The sequence below is a fragment of the Chelon labrosus genome, assembly GCF_963514085.1.
Source record: "Chelon labrosus genome assembly, chromosome: 7".
NCBI classification, from domain to species: Eukaryota; Metazoa; Chordata; class Actinopteri; order Mugiliformes; family Mugilidae; genus Chelon; species Chelon labrosus.
Genome location: NC_140343.1, coordinates 5,763,931 through 5,786,249, shown reverse-complemented (window position 1 = coordinate 5,786,249; position 22,319 = coordinate 5,763,931). Strand labels below are relative to the sequence as shown.

At 44.1% G+C, this 22,319-nt stretch overlaps 1 protein-coding gene across 3 annotated transcripts in view; it reads left to right on the top strand.

Annotated features, from left to right (window-relative positions):
• The window catches only part of rabgap1l (RAB GTPase activating protein 1-like), a 124,559-nt gene that overhangs the window by 98,605 nt on the left and 3,635 nt on the right, over positions 1 to 22,319 (top strand). For 2 of the 3 annotated variants that reach the window (XM_084548759.1, XM_084548758.1), the window contains exons 19-24: positions 3,030 to 3,158; positions 14,900 to 14,992; positions 19,807 to 19,917; positions 20,240 to 20,344; positions 21,334 to 21,417; positions 21,494 to 21,565. In XM_084548759.1, coding sequence (XP_084404885.1) covers positions 3,030 to 3,158; positions 14,900 to 14,992; positions 19,807 to 19,917; positions 20,240 to 20,344; positions 21,334 to 21,417; positions 21,494 to 21,565 — 594 coding nt within the window. Of the gene's footprint in view, positions 1 to 3,029; positions 3,159 to 8,987; positions 9,447 to 14,899; positions 14,993 to 19,806; positions 19,918 to 20,239; positions 20,345 to 21,333; positions 21,418 to 21,493; positions 21,566 to 22,319 lie in introns of those variants that run through there. The other variant, XM_084548760.1, reaches the window with a different exon arrangement.

The following is a 22,319-nucleotide window of genomic DNA, read 5'->3' as shown; positions in this document are numbered from 1 at the left end:
AAGTCTGACAACGAAGGAGAAAATAAAAAAAAAAAAAGGTGGAGTACTTATCCATCGCCGCTCTTCGACGGAGCAGCGGCCCACGTGCTGAGCAGCTTTGTTGCCGGGCAACGGCATACTGGATCGGAATTGGTTGGGGGAGTTTGCCAAGGGAAGATGAGAGTGGGTAGTGTGACTGGATTTCACAGAGAGTTTGGCAGGTAGCTGGAGGACTCAGCATTATGCCGAAAGCAGCGTCGCTACATAGCTCTCTGACTGTGATTTTGTCGCAACCAGGAGCCGTTGCCGGCCTCTGACAGTGGTACAAGCTGAGTGGCCTCCACCAACGTCTTGTCCACTTGTCGACGTCTTGTGGCGGCCAAATGAACTGGATCGATTCTAGCGTTGCGGGCCGTGGAAGCTAATGCTCTGTGTAGCTGCTGAGGTTCTCTTCCCCAGCTGTCCCGCCGAACATCCGGATTGTGGAAATATCAGCTTCTATTGGCAGAGGTCGGACACTTGGCTCACCAGGTCGTTAACCCTCAAAACAAATCTCAACTCGCTGAAGTTGACCCCACTCCACCTTCCTCCAGCTCTCCTCCAACAACTGAGAAACCCACTGGGACGTTCAGACGTCACGCTGGAGTCTTCCGCCACCCTGGCCCCGGAGCGGGACCGCCCCTCTCCTTCACCCTGTCCCACCCCACCTGCATCTCCTCCACACTCCCCTCCGCCCTCTCCTCCCCCTGTACCGGCCCTGTCGCCCCATCTGCCCCTTCCATCGGTGCGCAGGGCGGTGGAGGATGGAGAGGGAACGGCGGAAGACAGAGCCCACAGCAGCCAAGCCTCAGAAGACTCTTTCTGCAGGGTAATGGGTCTCCTTGGGATGGGACACCGGCTCTTCGTCCCCAGGCTGCTGGCGGTGAGAGACGAGGGACAGGGATAAATGAATAAACGAAACGGTTAATGATGGGGTGAAAGTTTGACTAGGGTTGATAATGGAAAGAGCAACTGCTGTGGGTAGAGGAAAAAGTCAGCCAGCCTTTTCTCAGAAAAGTGGTCCCTGTCTACTTTCGTTGTGGCGACAGCTGTTGGGTACAGCTTGCAAATGCTGCTCATCTCTCATCATATATATCAATATTGTAAACTGTATCGTGCTGTTTAAAAGAATATTCAACATTTCTGCATAAAAATGACTCAAAACTTCTGCGGATTTTCACGCAAGTCCTGAAAGTGGACAAAGAGAACCCAATCAAACGCATGGAACAGAAATATTTTGCTATTATGCTTTTATTTATTCAAGAAGATTAGTCATTTGTTCACATCTTTGAGTTGTATGTGAACTCTTGCATCCAGTATCTGCTGTGACCTCCTTCTGCAGCCATAAACTAAACGTTTACAGGACCTTGAAGGAATTTTAGTCCATTCCTCGCAACAGAACCACTTGAGTTATGAGATGTTGGTGGGTTTCCTCACAGGAAATGTTTGCTTCAGGACCTTCTACAACATTTCTATTGGATTAGTGTTCTTGGTTCTCGTTGTCTTGCTGCACAACCCATTCTCTCTTGCTATTGTGCATTTATTTATTCAAGAAGAAGCCGTCCTGGTCCGGGTGCAGCAAAACTGGCCCTAACAAGTACATTACCACCCCTATGTTTCATGGATGGAATGAGGTTCAGATGCTGGGATGCGGTGTTGTTTCATCTCCAGAAATGACGCCTCTCATTTAAACCAAACTATTCTACTTTGGTCTCATCCATCAACTAAACATTTTCCCAATAGTCTTCTGGTTTGTCCACATTTTGTCTTGTGTCTTTGTCCTTGCCACTCTTTGTCCACCATGGTCGTTCAACATGAGTCAATGTGAGCGAGGCCTTTAGCTGCTTAGAAGTTATCCTGGATTCCTTAGTTACCTCTCAGACTATTGGATTGATCTTTGTTGGTCGACCACTCCTGTGGAGGGTAACAGTCGTCTTGAAAATCCTCCATTTGTTCCAAATCTTTCTGAACTGTGGATTTGTTGGACCCAAACTCTGTAGAGATGGTTTTGTGACCTTTTCCAGTCTGACGAGCAACAACGAGTTTGATATTTTAGTTTCGTTTGTTTAGTTCGGTTCTCTGTGTCTACTTTCAAGAAAGTTTTGAGTCATTTTCCAATGGGTGCAAAAACTTTTAAGTAGCACCGGACGGCTAGAATTTTTATTTACAGTGGATAGCTTCTGCTGTCGGACAAAAGTCCCAAAACTTGCATGAACGTTACTCAAGAAACTCCTTCAGAAGAACCTATTCAAATAATAATTTAATGGCAGTTGCTTTGTTTTTTAATTTATAACTGGATATGAAACACGGTCCATCCAACCAAGAACCAGGCTGACAGAAAAGACCCTAGAATTTCGTACAGAACCTTAATTATTGGTGACACATACTCGTGATTGTTCCTTGTGTTTGTGCGTCTTTACGCCCACAAGATGGTGGTATTGACTCCTCTCCGTGCTCTCCCCACATCCAGTTAGAGTTGAAGATACTCCTTCAAGCTAAATGAAATTAGACCCATTATGAAATGGAACAGAACAGGAGGTTGAAGTGTGAACAGGAAGAGGAAGCTTCTGGCCTTCACTTACAGAGAAATGACGATATCTTTTCTGGAAGCTATAACATAGATATAGTCTTACAGTGATGAATCTGACAGGAAAAAATAAATATGAAATTGTTCTAATCATGTGTGTCATGCAGCTAGACACAAAACTAAATGGGTTTGGTCGTCAACTTTCCTCTCTGGTATTTATCAGTGGAGAAACTATGGTGTTAAAGTAAAATATGCTTTAGGTTTATAAAATCAATAATGTCCGACACAGATCAACATTCATCAAGTTGTCTAAAGCCTTGTGTCTGTCCTCCTGAATATAGAAGTATAATGACAGCCAACCCTTGACAGAACAGTCTGTTGGAGTTTATGCACTGTGTGTCTGACCTTTACTGACCCATGCCTTGTGTGCCTGTCACCCCCACCGCCTCCCCCTCCCCTCCCACGTCTTCATGTCTCCGCGCAGACGTCTAAGGAGGACCTCTTGCAGGCAGACTTTGAAGGGGCTCTCAAGTTCTTCAGAGTGCAGCTCCCTAAGCGATACAGAGCTGCAGAGAATGCCAGGAGGCTTATGGAGCAGGCCTGTAACATCAAGGTAAGAAAGGAGCTCTCAAACCAACACGTGTATTCGGCTCCAGTCTAAGCATTTTATTCCATGACTTTGCTTGTGTAGTAATATAAACAGTAAATTTTTTGTGTCTCTAGACCAAAAAGTTCCACTTTAACTCGCCTACAGCCAATAGGACAGCTAGCATGTATGATATGTGCCTGTGTGTTCCTACCAGCAGGTGGCAGTAGTCTGTTTCCATCATTCAAAATGGAAAAACAGTAGAGCTATGATTATTTGGGACACTGTGAAGCTTGGTAGAGCCACAGACCGTTGGCCCTGATCAGGCATATCAGTTGGGACTCATCAGAGAATGGACATGGACCTTCTGAGGGTGTCCTATAGTTAGTGGGTTGAGGGGAGGGACCTCTGTAGATCATCCCACAGATTCTTGATCAGTTTGGGATCTAGTGAATTTGGAGGCCACCTTGTGCTGTTCTTCATGTTTTTTTTTTTTTAGTTGTTCCTAAAGTGTTTTTGTGTATGTGTGTCTGTATCAGGCTGCATCCTGCTGGGGATGGCTGCTGCCATCAAGGAGTGTCATTGCTATGGGGTGTGGGTGCCTGGTCTGGTCTAGGTGGGTGCTACATGTCTAAGTAACATCCACATGAATGAATGCCAGGTCCAAAAGTTTCCCAGCAGAACATTGACTTGTCACAAGATGGTCGATGTTATTTACTTCTCCTGGTCAGTGGTTTTAATGTTGTGGCTGATCGGTGTATGTATTGTAATGACTGACCTTCTGGTTGTGGTGTGAGGCACCCAGAGCTCTTCAGTAGTAAATACAGATTTAACAATCCTGCCTCTGAGATTGTGGCAGCGTTATCTCTGATGTGTGTATGTGTTTCTTTCAGTTTGTGTTGTATCATAATTTAGCACATCACTTTTGCTCTACTTGTAACAATCAGTTTAACACATTTGCTCTTTATTTAGTCTGAACATCAGTGAGAAAATATCAGATAGCGATGACTTCCATGAATTTCAGTCATAGTTTCCTTCAAACCTTACCAGCCTGTGTTCTAGACACACGCGTTACCATCCTCCTGCTGACCTTAAAGAGGCTGCTGGCATTTTGGGAATTTGCTGAGGAGACCGAAAGCACAACACAGTGTATATGATATTGTGTGTGTGGGTGTGTGTGTGTGTGTGTGTGTCAGCAGTATGTGTTGTGATAGAGGAAGGAAAGAGTTGACAGAGAAAGATGGCAGAGATAATCATCCTCCCTCCACCCTTCTCTTTTCTCTCCCCTGTGGGCTTTCAGTCACTCTCTATCTACATGCAGTTAATATTTTTACATTTTGGGCAGTTTCTGCATGTTTCATCCAGGAAAGGCCTGGAGTGAGTGAGCAGACTGCAAAATAGTCGTGTGCTTGAGGCCTTGTCAACAAGACACGTGGCTCCGTGTGCTTTACCCCATGTTCAGTGTATTTCTGTGTTTTTCTACATACAGGATATCCTGCAGCGTGACTTACTGTTTATCTCTGGTGGTTCTTTGGTTATTTTGCACAATCCTGCAGCGGTACAACCTACTAACATGAAAACACACTTTTTTGTCGGTGTAAACACACAAGTTTGTGTAAGCCTCAACCAGAACAGCTTCTCTTGAACTCAACTTGAGGCGTGAACAGAATAATTCCTCAGCATATTCCCTTTTTAAATGTGTCGAGCATTGTCAAACTGTCAAAGCAAATATATTATTGACATCGTTCTCATACACATCAAAACACTCATACACATTGAACTTCTCCACTGTTTTATTCTGGTGTTTCTCACAAAAAATATTCAGTGGACAGTGAAAATGAAGCACATGGAAAGAGAGTGTGCAGGCAGGTGAGCTAAAAATAACAAAGTAGTCCGTCTCAAAGGATGACTTGGCCTCAGGACAAACACTTTTTATGTCTCGTTCATAATCCCTCACTGGTGTTTCTCTCCCCTGCCGTTCCTCTGTTTCCTCTCTTGTTGGCGCATTTATTTTTCGCACTTTTTTTTTCTCTGTGTTCTCTGAAACGAGGAATGTCTTTATTTAGCACCTGTCTCAAACGCACATGCACACATACACCAATCAGGCATATGGACATGGGCCTTCTGAGGGTGTCCTGTGGTGTCTGGTAACAGGATGTTGTTAGTGGGGGGGCCTTTGAGGGGAGGGGCCTCTGTGGATCATCCCACAGATACTTGATGAGTTTGGGATCTAGTGAATTTGGAGGCCAGGTCAACACCTTGTGCTGTTCTTCATGTTTTTTTTTAGTTTTTGGGTTGTTCCTAAGCCGTTTGCATCCTGCTGGGGATGGCTGCTGCCATCAGGGAGTGTCATTGCTATGGGGTGGGGGTGCCTGGTCTGGTCTAGGTGGGTGCTACATGTCTAAGTAACATCCACATGAATGAATGCCAGGTCCAAAAGTTTCCCAGCAGAACAATGAATTGTCACAAGATGGTTATTCACTTCTCCTGTCAGCAGTTTTAATGTTGTGGCTGATCAGTGTATGATATCTGTGATTCACACTTCAAAACAATGTGTTTGTCTGAGGTTTGTTCTCAAACATCCCCTCCCCCCACCACTATTTTTAAACCAGTCTATCTTTTAAGTTTTTAAATAGAACATTTCCTGCGGATATGGACCTTGTCAGACGGAGATTAAGACAAAAAAATAGGTTGATACTAATTTAAAAAAAAAAAAAACATTATTACCACAGACCATTCAGCCAATATAAACCTTGTGTGCTATATCACACTGCTCATCCATCTAGTTAAACCACATCGTGTCACAGAGTCTCACAGGACAGTTTGCCACGTCGCACCATGTTGTACACCTCAGCGCATCGCACCCACCACAACTTGACATGTTGCCCTAGCCACCATGTTTCGCTTCAGCACCTGCCACAGCCACAGCTTTCCAACCGCACCGTGTCAGGGCTGCAGCGAATTCACAAAATAGTCAGAAAATACTGAGGGAAAACTGAGGAAAGCTTGTAAATCTTTGACTAAAATATTCAAGGAGTGGAGGAAATATTAAATGTTGGATAGAGACGATCAGCTAATTGATCATTAACTTAACGTAACTCAGCGCTGTTCCCAGGTCAGTGGGTTTTACTCTCCAGCCTGCCTCTTTATTTCTCTCTCGTTTAAGTGACTAAAAGCTTCTTTGGTTGAAGTAAAACTAAATTATATCGTTGGCAAAAAAACTGATTCTCACACCGCAGCTCCTGAACATCTACTGTTCACTTAGCGACATGACAGGAAAATAGATTAAGGCAGCCTCACTTTTACTTTCCTCCAAGGAGTGTAGAAGGAACGGGGTAAACTTAGTGCTCCAAGCTACGCTGCTTTCTCCCCCCCCCTTCTTTACATATTTTTCTCTGTCAACGTATAAACCGGATCAGCTGAACTCCCTAAGCTGCTTAAAGCGGCGAAAGAATTCACTGGCACCTTGGCTTGATGAACACAACGGGAAGTTGGGTGGCTTAGCCTTTCTGGGGATTATGCGAAGAGTTTGAATTTCTCAGCCTTCTTAAGACGTCCACCGGACCGCAGCTGGAGTGATGACTTTTCGGGACTTTATGGGAAAAAAAAAAAAAAAAAGGAGAAAAAATGTCATATATTCATTTGCTGCTCAGGGGTCGACTGATTAATCCAGTGTTTGCCAAATCCCTCCAACAGAAGAGATGAACTTTAACAAACTAAGAGGAAAGAAAGACTTGCAGCGAGGGATGAAGACTCAGACGCTGCGAAAACACTTTCACAAAGATCTTCAATTAGAGAGGGAAATTAGCAGCGTAACATAAGTCGGAGGTCATCTTAGCTTGACTGGAAACTTAATTATTGATTCATCTAATCTGGTTTTTAGATGTCTGGCTTGTCAGTTAGCCGCGACTGTAGCTTAGATACAACAGCCAGGCGTCAGATGAATGTTTATCTGTCCACTTCTTGACTATACACCGATCAGGCATAACATTATGACCACTGACGGGAGAAGCAAATGACATTAACCATCTTGTGACAGTTCAGTGTTCTTCTGGGAACTTTTAAACCTGGCATTCATTGGTGTGGATGTTACTTAGACATGTAGTACCCACCTAGACCAGACCAGGCACCCCCACCCCATATCAATGACACTCCTTGATGGCAGCAGCCATCCCCAGCAGGATGCAGCCTGACACAGGCACACACACAAAAACACTTTAGGAACAACTCAAAAAAACATGAAGAACAGCACAAGGTGTTGACCTGGCCTCCAAATTCACTAGATCCCAAACGATCAAGTATCTGTGGGATGATCCACAGAGGCCCCTCCCCTCAAAGGCCCCCCACTAACAACATTCTGTTTCCAGACACCACAGGACACCCTCAGAAGGCCCATGTCAATTCTCTGATGAGTCACCACAAGGGAGACCTGCACAATATTAGGAAGGTGGTCATAATGTTATGCCTGATCGGTGTATTATCAAGCACTATGAGTTGGGGGGTGGCTTACAGGCAACTGAGGTTTTTTTGTGTTGCACAAGGGGGGGGGGTAGTTTAAACCTTTTCATAACCTGATCAAACGATAAAATTTAACCGAGTGATTAGGCCAGATTACTCTCTGGCCTCGGTTCATTAGGCTCAACCAGGTGAGCTGTTGTTCTGCCCCTTAGTTGAACTCGCATGGATTCTTGGTAAAATTTGTTTTTCTTCATAAACCACGACAGACGAAGCATCAAAATCTCTCTATTCTCCTTCATTCCCGCAAAAAACATCGTTGTCTGCTGGAAGACTTGACGACTTACATGAACATTTCTCTGCAGTAAAGCTGAAAGTCTGTGATTCCTTTACTCATTAGAAGTCAGTGCTTCTGTTATCAGAAAGGCTCGAGATAGTTTCCTTGGGTAAACCTCGATGGAAACGTCTGCACTGTCTGCGTGTTTCCAGACGGTTACCACAGTTTGCAAAAAAAAACAAAAAAACTTTCGTTTCTTGCTATTTGCTCCAAAGAATTGTTAGCATAGCAGAAAATGTGAGTCATGTTTGTTGTCTTTTTATCATTTGGTATGGCTGGTGTTGCTGATCGTTACCTTGGAAACGTGGCTCTAGTCAGAGTTAGCCTTGCTAACTTTATGAGCCTTAAATAAGTCGTTCTTTATTTTTCTGGAGTTGCTCCGTTCGTATTAAACTAATCTAATAAATGTAAAATTAAGATGTAAACTTGACAGACCAGTCTAAAATCTATTTGTGAAACTGTCTGTTTAACTAGCAAACAGTTTACCTTAACTAAGCTGCTGTAAAGCGGTGGCATGCTGCTGAAAATATACTAAATTTAGAGACATGCTGGCAGGGAAAGTAGCCCTACATTTCCAGTTCTTCAAAAATCCAATTCCCCTAATGGATCCTCGTGGCAGCCGCAGCAAAATACATATAGTAAGAAAGATATGAAGAGATTAATGTGAAAGGAATCTGTTGTCGTCCCACTGAAGCGGCTGTCAGGTAGAGGTTAACTTGGGGGGGGGGGACAATACAGCATTCAGGCATCCTCCAGGACACCCTTCAAGCTGCTTTCACTTCACTTTCAGAGTTTTGCCGTTGGAACAATGTGCAACGACAAGCCACTGTGGTTGATCTAACAACTTCCTTCCTATCTCCGTTAACCTCGTGCGCAGACACGCACACAAATACACACTCAGGACTGATGTGTAAACATGCCTTTATCTTTATTTTTACTACCAGCAGCAGGAAACAAAAAGAAAACCTAGAGACTGCAAGCTAAAAAGAAAAAAGAAAAAAAGAGATTAAGAGAGGGAGGTACTAATGAGAGAGAGAGAGAGAGAGAGAGAGGGAGAGGGGGGAGTACTCACTCACTGGAAAGGAAGAAAAAGCAAACTCATCCTCCCTTGTCACACACTTCTAGCGTTACAGAGAGAGAGAAGGAGAGACAAACAGGTGTGTTGTGCTGCCCTGTGGCTCCCCCCTCCTCTGTCTTTCCTCCTCCTCCTCCTCTCGGTGGGTGGGGCTCAGCTCCTGAGGGACTCTTGAAGGCAGCCGGTCGCCTCCTCCGCTCTCAGTCAGAAACAAAAACCTGTCAGCTGCACTCCTCTCCTCTCCTCTCCTTGTCCACTGCTTTCCCTCCGCCGCCTCCATCCTGCCCTCCTCTTTGCTGCTGGAAGCGAGGAAGGGGGGGCCAAGATGATGCAGGAGGTGTCCATCATGGTGGCGTACGACGCTCATGTAGTCGATCGGCCGGGTGAGGAGGACACCTTGGCTCGCTTGGTCGCTCACTCCAGACCCCTGCGGACCCCGAGACCGGTGGTAGGTCTGTTCTCTAGGTCTTTTTGTTTCCTTTCTCACCTTCAGCGTCTTTTCCTGCTTCCTTCATCCACTCCTGATACCACTGGCTGTTGTGTTTTGCAATTTCTAGATTGAAAAAAAAAATAATGGAAAGAGGAATTCACCTGCTCCTTTCTCTTTTACCCTCTGATGTCTTCTCTCTGTCGGTTGTTTTTCTCGTCTTTATATTCTCTTTTGACTCATAATTAAGAGGCAGAACATGCAGATTTAGAGCAACTGCATGCTTCTCTCCATGAGGTAGCTGGTGCACAGTCATGTATGAATGCGTGGGGGTGCGCGTTGTGTTCCATCTGAAAGCCCGTCCGATGTTTGAGGTTACCGAGCTGTGTCAGTCAGTCCACGCGGAGCTCGTTTGCTGCCGTCAGTTTGTTTCAATTACTCACATAAAGTTGGAATCAATGGAGACCTTGTGTGTCTTGTTTGTGTGTGTCCCTCACAAGGGTAATTGAATTCTATGACCTAGTTTTTCCCTCTAATGTCCAGTTGGTGTTGGGTGTCCTTGTTTCAGTGTTCAAACTCAGCACATCACCCTCGTCCATGCATGCACACACATGCTGGTTACTCTTCTCTCTTGATGTGACAGTACAGTTTGTCATTTTAGCTTGGAGGTTTGGGACCCAATTCCATTTTCTGCTGCAAGGGATTCAGGTCAGGAATCTAAAAGTGGACCTGGTGCCATTTTCCTGCAGCACCAGGCCTCTTTAATAGCATTTTCCTGACTTGGAGCTCGGACCCTCCGTCCTTAAACTGGCCTCTGATGTTCACGCTGGAAGCTTTAGGAAGCAAGCATGAAGTTTGATGATGTGTGTGTGTGTGTGTGTGTGTGTAGTAACCATGTGCTACTGAGTGGGCCTGAAGCAAAAACGTTGGAGCCTTGAGCATGCTTCTTAAGCAGGCTTCGTGTTGCCCCTGGAATTTAGGAACTTAATAAATATCAGGTAAATTAAAGAAAAAAGAGGGAATATCAGGGAATTTTGTCGTTTTAATTTAAACGACTTCAAAAAATGTGTTAAAGAAAAGGGAACAAAGGTCGTAGAGCTGGAGATCGTGTCTGATTGTAGCTTTACCAGAACTGTATGTTTGAATAAAAGGCCTCGCCTCTCACAGGTGAGCCAGCCCAGTTTTGGGTTGCATGTCATTGCACGGTCACGCTGTAATGTTTGTGTGTTTTATGGGTGTTGGAGAGCGGCGGGCTTGATTAATCAGCAGCAAAACCTCTCAGCTCGCCTACTGTAACTCTTTAGGGAGAGATACGGTAGCGTTGTTTTTGAGTTTTGTCATTTTTGTTTGTGGAACTGAGTCGCTTTAATATGAAAAGGCAACCGAGCTATGACCCTGTCACTTCTGCTAAATGTCAAAGACTTAAACCCACGTGTGTAAGTGGAGAATTAAACAGAATCAAACAAGGAGGGGAAACTTTGTGGCAGTTTTGCTAATCTGCAGAAATCAATGTAAAGCCATTGTATCACATACAGGAAGCTTGGAAAATATGAACTGTATGTGTAGTTGTTTCGGTAGACTGTGGGAAACTGCTTGAATGAATGAAATGAGTTTATAACAGAAGGTGAGAAACCAACAGAATGAAAGAGTTTAGTTTAAAATGGCTAAATCTGGAGGTGTAAACTCCCTCTCACTCCTTCAGCTGATGTTGAGGACGCTCATTCAGGCCTGTTCCATGCACAGAAGTTTCAGTGTGCAAACAAGTGGGCGAAGAGGGAAGTTGTTTCTTTTTAAATATTGTGTTGTCATGCTGAGTGTTAGTTAAGCGTTCAAAAAGAAGCCACATCTACTTAATCAGATATTCACAGGCGGGCCAGTGAGGTCCAGTTTCACCGTGTGAAACACAAGCTGCGTAATCTTTGGTGACAAATGACAAAAACAATCTATCGGCTTCATCTCTGAACAGAGATTAGGTGTGCAGTTATCGGCTGAACAGTTTTTGCTTTTTTTTACACACAGGCCCAAACATTAAAACGGTCAAAGTAAGCAACATTTAAAAACACATGTGTGTTGCATACACCTGAACTATGGTAATGGATATGTGTCTGGTGTTTATGTAGACATGCGGCGTCACGTTTAATCAGAACGGCTGTGTGTCATCCGCATAAGTGATGAATACGTCGATAAAAACAAACTCTCTAGAAGCTACCGAGATGGGAGATGTGTGCAGGAACGCAGCCAGAAACTAATCTGGTTTAATCGCCTGGTTCAGTTTTTCGTTTGATCAGGTTTTGAAAAGGTTTAAACTACTCCCTCTGCAAAACAGAACATTTCAGTTGCCTGTATGCCTCTATAGAGCTTAATACTACACCCATCAGGCATAACATTATGACCACCTTCCTAATATTGTCGAGGTCTCCCTTGTGCCTCCAAAATAGTTGTGACTCATCAGAGAATGGACATGGGCCTTCTGAGGGTGTCCTGTGGTGTCTGGAGACAGGATGTTGTTAGTAGGGGCCTTTGGGGGAGGGGTCTCTGTGGATCAACCCACAGATACTTGATCAGTTTGGGATCTAGTGAATTTGGAGGCCAGGTCAACACCTTGTGCTGTTCTTCAAGTTTTTTTAAGTTTTTCCTAAAGCGTTTTTGTGTGTGTGCTTGTATCAGGATGCATCCTGCTGGGGATGGCTGCTGCCATCAAGGAGTGTCATTGCTTTGGGGTGGGGGTGTCTGGTCTGGTCTAGGTGGGTGCTACATGTCTAAGTAACATCCACACCAATGAATGCCAGGTCCAAAAATTTCCCAGCAGAACATTGAATCGTCACAAGATGGTCAATGTTATTCACTTCTCCTGTCAGTGGTCATAATGTTGTGGCTGATCAGTGTACAACTCAATTATGACAATGATTGGATTTAAATTTTAGTCTGGCAATGCTCAAAACACACACTTTGAGTTTGTATTTGAAATCAGTCTTCCAGCCGCGCTGCCTGCAGGGGAACACCGCGTTCAGTTCGTCTGCGTCGTTTTGTTACAACAAAGCGATTATTAACCAGCCGGCAGAGACCAAGCTGCTCTTTCTTCCCACACAGATAACAACAGAATGGATCCGAGTCCTGTTATCTGCTGGGGTTTAGTGTGTCAGATAGATTACAGCGATGACGTTGATTCACCTCAGCGGTTCCCGAGGTCGTAAAAGTCGAAGTTTTTTTCTCCTGAACAATTAGTCGGTGCTTTTTCCCCCCTCATCTGTTTATTTATTCATGAAGGAAATCTGCTGCACGGTGCTCTGGGTTTTAGTTTGTTTGCTGGGACTATTTATTTACTGATTTATTTATTTATTTTTGTCCTGGGTGTATTTCATTTCTGTCACGCAGACTCGTATTCTAGTGTCATGTTATACAGAGAAGAGGAAGAGAAGAACGCAATCAAAACACGCCCAACACAGATTATGAATTATGATTGTGATAGTAACGTGTGAACAGGAGGTATCATTTATCATTAATGTGACACATCTGCAGACACCAGACTGGGACACACTGAAGAGGCAGATGAGCTTCATTTAAAGTTAAACAGGAAGGAAGAATATCTATTGACGTTTTAGCAAAAGGAAGAATCAGTTTGTCGTAGCAGCATTATTTACGCTGCAGAAAGAGATACGACTAAATGCTTAAAGGAAGCTTCAAATAATCATTTATTCCGTCAGATAAATGAACTGTGAAGGCTTTTGTACTCACTGTACGGAACAGGGTTTGTCTTGTTGCGCTTTTCCTGCCACACAAGAGTTATTGTTTTGTTGTGTTTCTGGTTTGTTGGGAGTTGAGAGAAGAATCAACCTGTTAAATCAGTATTTTATGAAATGACTGTTCTTTGAGTCACTTCATCTGGCACCCAAACGTGTAACACAAACACACGCCAGTCTCAGAGGAGGGGTCATGTGACTGAGACTGACCTGGAATCCCCATCCCTGATGGTGGGCGCCATGGCAACGCTGTTTCCACACAGGGGAGATAACGTGACCGCACACCTGAGGCAGACACGCACACACACACACACACGGGAGCGGTGAAAGATATCGAAGCTGCTTCATATAGCACACAGAATGTGCTCATGTTAAAAGTGAAAAACACTAAACAGGAAAGTGCTTTTCTGCACCGATCAGGCATAACATTACGACCACCTTCCTAATTATTGTGTAGGTCTCTCTTGTGCCTCCAGAACAGTTGGGACTCATCAGAGACTTGACATGGGCCTTCCGAGGGTGTCCTGTAGTGTCTGGCAACACAATGTTGTTAGTGGGGGTGGTGGGGGGGGGGGGGGGGGGGGGGGGGGTTTTGAGGGGAGGGGCCTCTGTGGAACATCCCACAGATACTTAATGGAGTGAATTTGGAGGCCAGGTCCACACCTTGTGCTGTTCTTCATGTTTTTTTTAGTTGTTCCTAAAGTGTTTTTGTGTGTGTGCCTGTGTCAGGCTGCAAGGGGGGGTCATTGCTATGGGGTGGGGGTGCCTGGTCTGGTCTAGGTGGGTGCTACATGTCTAAGTAACATCCACATGAATGAATGCCAGGTTTAAAAGTTTCCCAGCAGAACACTGAACAGTCACAAGACGCTTAATGTTATTTACTTCTCCTGTTATAATGGTCATAATGTTGTGGCTGATTGGTGTATGTTTTTTTGGTAAATACCTTAACTAATTACACAAGGAAGGTACAGATTACAAATCGTGTCTGTGTTTTTTCTCAAGAAGAACTAGATAAACGACTTTAACAGTATGTTGTTCTCATGCTGGGCTGCGTGTTGTTTATAGAATGACATTAGTCATCTCGTTCATTAACTCGTGTCCACATCAGAGATCAGGCCAGCCGTGTCTATGCGTCATCTCAGCCTCTGCTGGCTTTAATCACCAGGGGAAATCAACAACTCACAGTGACTCATTGGACGTGTAGCCCTCTAATATCTGATGACTGCTGACGAGTCGCCGTCATATGTGCTGTAAAGAGTTGCATGTGCACTTGCAGGTGTCTAGCATGGTCGTCATGTTCAGTGCGATAACACTGTAGCACTTGTTGAGATCAGCACATACTGGACGTTGATGCAGATAAAAGAAACTGTGCAGCACAACCACAACAACGCAGAGCCTCAGCGTTAATATTCACAGCTGTTGTAGTTACGTTTTGACTTTTACATCGTCTGTGTGAGACGTGATAACGCTGGTGAGGGATGGATGTGTGATGGAGTGTTTCTGACACCTGCAGCCAACCCCCCACGCCTCTGATGAGGTGTTAATTAGGACGCAGGTCAGATGTTTGATAGGTCCCGCTGGATCTCGACGAGGACTGCTTGATTCCCTGTTCCTTATTTTTTTATTTTTCTCTCAGTCACAAACAACTGGGATGGGCTGAGATTATTATCGAGCACGCGGCACGAAGATTACAGCTTAATAACGGCGTCAACAACTCTGCTGCTTGTTTTTCAGGTCCCGACCAAGAAGCTGAAGAAGTTCGAGAAGGAGTACCAGACGCTGAGAGAGAGCCAGCTGCAACAAGAGGACCCCATCGACCGATACCAGGTACGTCACACGCAAAAAGACTGACAGTAGAGTATCTTCACTATCATTTTATTCACCCTTCCTGGTGTGGTCCTGGTTTGTTTTGCAATCACATACAGTGTAATGTTGGTGTGAAAGTGATGACATGTCTGTTGTAGGTTTTAAAATTAAGAACTGAAGCATTTGATTCTTTTTGAAGCTGAAGGTTTTTTAGCAAGGACACAAAACTGAAGCATCTTTTTTTTGTTCGTATGAATCGTGATACTAAGATTAGAAGCTCTGTTATCTAACACTCTGCCTTATCGCCAGCAGAACTGTCCCGGCTTGAAATGTGACGTCTCTCACAGCTCTTGACTTTTATCATTCTTGATTCAAACATCTGCAGATTTTTATTTTTTTATTTTTTTTGTGCCGTAGCTGTCAGGGTGTTGATGTGGAGAGGTATAGCCGCTGACTCGATCTTATCTTTTCTTCTCGAGATAAAAACAGGAGATGTGAGGCGGATATTTAAAGATTCAAACACTTCATCCGCTCCAGTTTTACTAGTTTTCTTTCTCCTCCTTATTTTTCAAAATCGCTTCTCCGTCTGCAGTCATTTTATTAAATCTACACGAACAGTCTCCACATAAACATTTTGCATTCTTCTTATTAAGTTTATACCTGTGACGGCTCCCAGCGCTGCCCACCGCCTCTTTTAGCAGGAACGTCATCGCTGTACGATTCCCCTGAGTATGCTTTATATCTGATACCAACATGTGAATAGTGACTTCTCCTGTCATAGTGTAGATTTTAAAAAAAAGAGCAGTCCAGAGCAATCAGAGGTTATATGGCAATGGTTGTTGAAGGCAATCTGTTGCTCATAAAGCACAGATGTTTCATTATTTATTTATTTTTTCCGTCCACATTTAAGCCAAACCCTAGATCAGGTCTGCCCAGTACATCTATCACGATCGACCGGTAGATCGTAAAGGCACTGTGGGTTAATCGCGTGTCATTGGAAAAAAAATTAGGGCCGGGACTCGATTAAAAAAATTAATCTAATTAATTAGAGGCTTTGTAATTAATTAATCGAAATTAATCGCATTTTAATCGCATATAAATATTTGACCTGAGAACAGTGAGAAGTAATTTTTTTCATATGGATTTTTAGTATACCATTGAATAATGACTAAATTTCCCATCCACGGGGCCAACCAAAGCGGTCTCATCAGCTTCTTCTTTCATGTTCACTGTGGTTTGTTGTTGTCTGAAGTAATGAACAGTGTTGCCAACTCCTCAGGAAAGGAAAGTAGCTATTGGCTGTCCTAAAAGTCGCTAGAAGTCGCTAAATGACGTCATCGGCTAATTTGCATAATTTACCTTTTGGATGTAATTGTGATGGACGCTGTATTATTAACGCGCCTCCTTTATCCGGGCTTGGTATTGGCAAAATGACTCTAAAGAGACACTCTGGCACAGTAACTTAAGTTTTTTTTTTTTTTAGTTTTCTTAAGTTTGGTTTAGTTTCTAGCCTACAAGTCACAGGCACAGAAGAACATGAGCATTTTTTGCCATAACTAGAATATTTTTAACATTTTTTGTACAAACGGTTTTTACTTGACAAAATTAACAATCTAAATGGATTATTATTTTATTATTTATTTTAGTGCGACAGTGAAGAAACATTTACATCCCGCTCTGTAAACCAGGGCGCGATCAGCGGCAGCTTTGCGCATGCGTCATTCGTTTGTAGTCTGGACGCGGTGGCGTGGTTCTCCCTCTCTGCTCTGACCGCTGCTGCGCGGGGGCGGGGCTACTGTGAGACTGACCGCCTGTGAGTGCTTTGGGACGGGAGAGGGGCTCACGGCAGCACCCGCTGCTTGTTGAGGACACTGGCAGAGAACCAGTATAATCGGTCCGCCGAAACTCATCCAGTGACAAAACGTTCCGCGGTGCAAAAATAAGTGATTAAAATGCGTTAAAAAAAATTAACGCGTTATTTTTGTGTAATTAATTAATCTTAATTAACGCGTTAAAGTCCCGGCCCTAAAAAAAATAAATAAAAATGTTTTAGATGTTAGTCTGATCATTTATCTGTTGCGCCTCCAAACGTTTATCTTTTTTTTTTTTTTTACTTTTTATGGCAACATGCTCTCAGTTCGGCGACACACATTTGCACAACTCAATACTACTGCCCTTTGACTTAGTCATTGTAAAAGTAGCTCACAAGCCAAAAAAGAGTGGCCACCCCTGCCCTAGATATATACTGTATATACACCGATCAGCCACAACATTATGACCACTGAAAGGAGAAGTAAATAACATTGAGCATCTTGCGACAATTCAGTGTTCTGCTGGGAAACTTTTGGACCTGGCATTCATTGGTGTGGATGTTACTTAGACATGTAGCGCCCACCTAGACCAGACCAGGCACCCTCACCCCATAGCAATGACACTCCTTGATGGCAGCAGCCATCCCCAGCAGGATGCAGCCTGACACAGACACACACACAAAAACGCTTTAAAAAAAAAAAATACATTACGAACTGCACAAGGTGTTGACCTGGCCTCCGAATTCACTAGATCCCAAACTGATCAAGTATTTGTGGGATGATCCTCAAAGGCCCCCCCACTAAAAACATTCTGTTGCCAGACACCACAGGACACCCTCAGAAGGCCCATGTCCATTCTCTGATGAGTCACAACTGTTTTGGAGGCACAAGGGAGACCTACACAATATTAGGAAGGTGGTCATAATGTTATGCCTGTTTGGTGTATATGGTTGGTTAATGCATGGCTAGAAAACCAACAAGACAAGAACCCTAATATCACAAAAATGACAATTTAGTATAAGACAACCAGACGGACTGTTTTTCCGAAGCATCTTGCCATGGTTATTTTTTGCGTCTCTGAAACTGACTCCATGATGTTCCTGAAGATAGCTCTTAATGACGCTCGCTGTGTTCGTCACGATGCAGAAAAAAAATAAATAAAAATGGGAGCTCCCTGATGGTATTACGTGATGGATAAGAAATGAAATACTGTCGTTGTTTTTCCCCAGAGGCAGAATGACATTTAAGCTGCTGCTTCTGGAGGAAAGGAAGGAAGAGTTTTCTTGTAGATAAGATTCTGGACTAGAGCCAGCTCTTCTGTAAACAGTGGGAGGAATTTGTTGAGCAGAAAAATACAGGAGTGTTGCTGCTCGTCAACTGGCACCATGTATACATTTTGATTTTAGATATTTTACAATTAAATATAATAGTTGCGTATGTTTTTGTGCCCCAGGTTTAGGCTCATGTGCTCTTTGTGCTGTATAGTTTGTAGCATGTGTTTCTTCTCTCGTTTTCTTTGTATGCGTGAAATTTATGTGCGACTTTTCCCGGCGTACTTTTCCACGCATTATTTTGATATGACTAGCTACACAAAGTAAAACTGTGAGTGAAGGGAAAGAAACGAGAGCGAGAGAGAGGGGGGAGAGAGGGAGTGAGAGGGAGTGAGAGGGAGTGAGAGGGAGTGAGAGGGAGTGCTGGGAAGTGCCGGACACAGAAAGGGAAAAAGGAAACTCTTGTCAGGATCATGCGTTAAAGTTTAGTCTGCGCTGCCAGAGGCTGTGTATCAAGACGTCGTTGTGACCGTGGACAGGAGCTCGGTAAGCTGCCTCTGCTCCAGAAAAAGACTTTCATTTCTTCTCGTGTTTCAATTCTGTTCTTAAATGATCGATCCTGGATATTAAACTTTTTTCAGATTGGTTGCCTGAAGTAGCTGAAGGTTTTCATGTAAACTCTTGAGACGGCTGAAACAGAGGTGACCGTGACACGAATAGAGATGGTGTAGCTCTTTTAATTTCTCTGCTCTGAGGAAGTGATACATGTAATCTGATTACTTGCCTACAAACTCCAGGAAAGCAACAAGGGAGGGTTTTGTCCAGGGTCTCAACTTTTATGTTTTGTTTTTTAATGGCTCACCTCCTTACGTTTGTAAAAAAATATATTAAATAGGCAGCGTTCAAACGATGCTCACATGTGTGTGTATATGCACCATATATGCATATCTCCTAATATTGTGTAGGTCTCCCTTGTGCCTCCAAAACAGTTGTGACTCATCAGAGAAGCCTTCTGAGGGTGTACTGTGGTGTCTGGCAACACAATGTTGTTAGTGGAGGGCGGGGGGGTTTGAGGGGAGGGGCCTCTGTGGATCATCCCACAGATACATGATCAGTTTGGGATCTAGTAAATTTGGAGGCCAGGTCAACACCTTGTGCTGTTCTTCATGTTTTTTTTTTAGTTGTTCCTAAAGCGTTTTTGTGTGTGTGTCTGTGTCAGGCTGCATCCTGCTGGGGATGGCTGCTGCCATCAAGGAGTGTCATTGCTATGGGGTGGGGGTGTCTGGTCTGGTGTAGTTGGGTGCTACATGTCTAAGTAATATCCACACCAACGAATGAATGCCAGGTCCAAAAGTTTCCCAGCAGAACACTGAATTGTCACAAGATGGTCAGTGTGTATGCTCTATGTGTTTGTGTGTGTGGAGACATAATTACAAGAGGGGTCATGAAGTGACAGGATATCAGGGTCAGGTGACGTCTCACAAACGCGACAACTGTTTCGTCCCATTGAGGAATGGCCGTCATGTGAGTGTGGGCGGACTAAAAGTCATGAGACTGCGCCGATGGTGTGTAAACGAAACCTTAAGATGGTGTGTGTGTGTAGGCTGGAGTAGAGGCATGGATAAGGCTCATTAAATATTAATTTCATATGTTTGAGAAAGTTTCTGGACACGTGACGGTGATACAAAGAAGTGTGGACGCCCGTCAGAAACACTACTTGATTCCTCAACTTTGCTCGTTGTGTCGTGTGCAGAGGGAGAACCGCCGTCTCCAGGAGGCCAGCATGAGACTGGAACAGGAAAATGACGACCTGGCGCATGAACTGGTCACCAGCAAGATCGCGCTTCGGAACGACCTTGACCAGGTAATCCAGCACCGAGATGAAGACGTTTTGAAACCCATAGGAGTCTCAGACTTAGACTGATTAAGAAGATATATAATAATTAAATAGATGAATGTTGGATTTATGTGGATTTAGTTTGTATTTGCATAGAACACAACAAAGCTTAACATGTTCCAAACAGATAACTGTAGCCTGTGACAGAGTAACACATCTTAGCCTGTGAATATTCGTGCAGCGTGGTGTCTGTGCTGAATATGTTTCTGAGCTGAACTTGTCGATTTTTAATTAAACGAATGTGTGTCTGTGTTTGTGTGTTTGTGTGTTTGTCTGTGCATGCACTCAGGCAGAAGACAAAGCTGATGTTCTGAACAAAGAGCTGCTGACCACCAAGCAGCGTCTGGTGGAGACCGAGGAGGAAAAGAGACGACAGGAGGAAGAGACGGCTCAGGTAACGTCGGCCCTCGTTATGATCAGCCTTAACGAGCTGCCAAGACAAGACTGGAACATTTAATGGACCTTGCCGTGTTTGGTTATATTTACTTTTTTTATTTTAAATTCCGATCAGTTCTTCACAGTTGGCAGCCAGTTGCTTTAATCAGCTTCTGTCTGTGACTGAAGCTTGTTACATACTCCACGAGAAGCGAGAAATTTGTTCTCAAGAAAAAAGTCTTATACTTCACGAGAAAATCTAGTGCCGAACTCCGGGGAAGTCCTCATAGTGTCCTCCCACTGCACTTTTCTTATTATTTAAGGATGTTGGACAGTCGCTTTGACGACCGTGTCTGTCGGATCACACAGCTCATTCAGCATGCACCCACACACAGTATGCTAATCTCTGCCCAGGAGAGATTAGCGGTTGCACTGGGAATATTGGCATCTGGGAGCTAACAGAGTGGCCACTAGCATTAACCACTTCCAATTTCTGACCAATCACAGAATAGTAACTGGACGCCACACGAGAAAAAAGTTCTGCCTAGTTGATGCAAGCTGCGAGAACAAAATGACGTCACTTTGTTCTCGCAGCCCGAGGAGCGAGAACAAACTTCTTGCTTCTCGCGGAGTATGTAACAGCCTTAAAGGCAAAGGAGCAGCTGGCTTATAAAGGCTGTAAGACGCACACTGCGCTGTTTAAGCAGGAAAATAATTACATCCTGAAGACTCATATTTCATTATAACATAATACGTCTTTAAAGAGAAAGAAACTGAACTAAACACTGCAGAAAAGCCAGCCATAAGTGAGTAAATTCACCATAACTGTTCAAGTTTATATTGTCAAAATATAATCGTGGTTACCATTGATTGCAAACTTGGCCATTACAGATAAAGTTTCTGTGTACAAATGCAGCATAGCATTAGCTGCGTGAACATATTATCAAGCTCATCCACCTCATACCCTTAATATTTAATTATTTTGTCGTCTTGTTCTTTCTCCACCAGCTGAAGGAGGTGTTCAGGAGGGAGCTGGAAAAAGCCGAGCTGGAGATCAAGAAAACCACGGCGATCATAGCCGAGTACAAACAGGTACCGTTTGTTTTGCCCCTCGGCTTGAGTTGGGAGAATCCGTCGTCTCTTACCCAGCTTCCTCTCTGCGTTTCAGATCTGCTCCCAGCTGAGCACCAGGCTGGAAAAACAGCAGGCGGCGACAAAAGAGGAGCTGGACATCGTCAGGGTGAGATCACGCCGCTAATGCCCAGTCAAGCAAGTCAGGAGACGTCGCGTTAGAGAACAAAGCCTGATTCTGACATTAGGCAGACGGGCACGCCCACCTTATCATATCCATGAGGAAACTTATTGCACAAATAATCCCACACGAGGCGTTTAGCCCTCGTCAAACATGCGATGTTGTTGTTTTTCTGTGGGTGTGGCAGAGCAACACCTCGGGCCAAGACAGCTCTGATTTCTTTCTCAATATACTTTGTGTCGCAAGAGCAGACAAAGCACACAACAATTCAGAAGGATTTAAGAGAGAAATCATTTCTATGCTGGATTTAGAGTCATGAGAAGAAGTTGGCCGTAGGTGTGAGTGTGAATGGTTGTCTGTCTCTCTGTGTTAGCCCTGTGATAGACTGGAGACCCATCCAGGGTGTACCCCGCCTCTCGCCCAATGACCGCTGAGACAGGCTCCAGCCTCCCCACGACCCTCCAGAGGACAAGCAGTTACAGAATATGAATCAATGAATGAATGAAATTGGACAAAACACAGAGAAATTTGGTGATTTCCAGGCTTTAGCGAGCCTACAACATTGTTGGATGTCACACTGGGAAGCTACCCAGTGGATAAGTTACCCCACAGAGAGTCTGAATCTCCTGAAGTTCCCTCACAAAGATGAAACACTAAATGAATAATGTTTCTACTGCTCTAGTGTTTGTAGCAGAGACAGAAAACATGTATGTTTACTGGTGATCTAATGCTTATATTATTC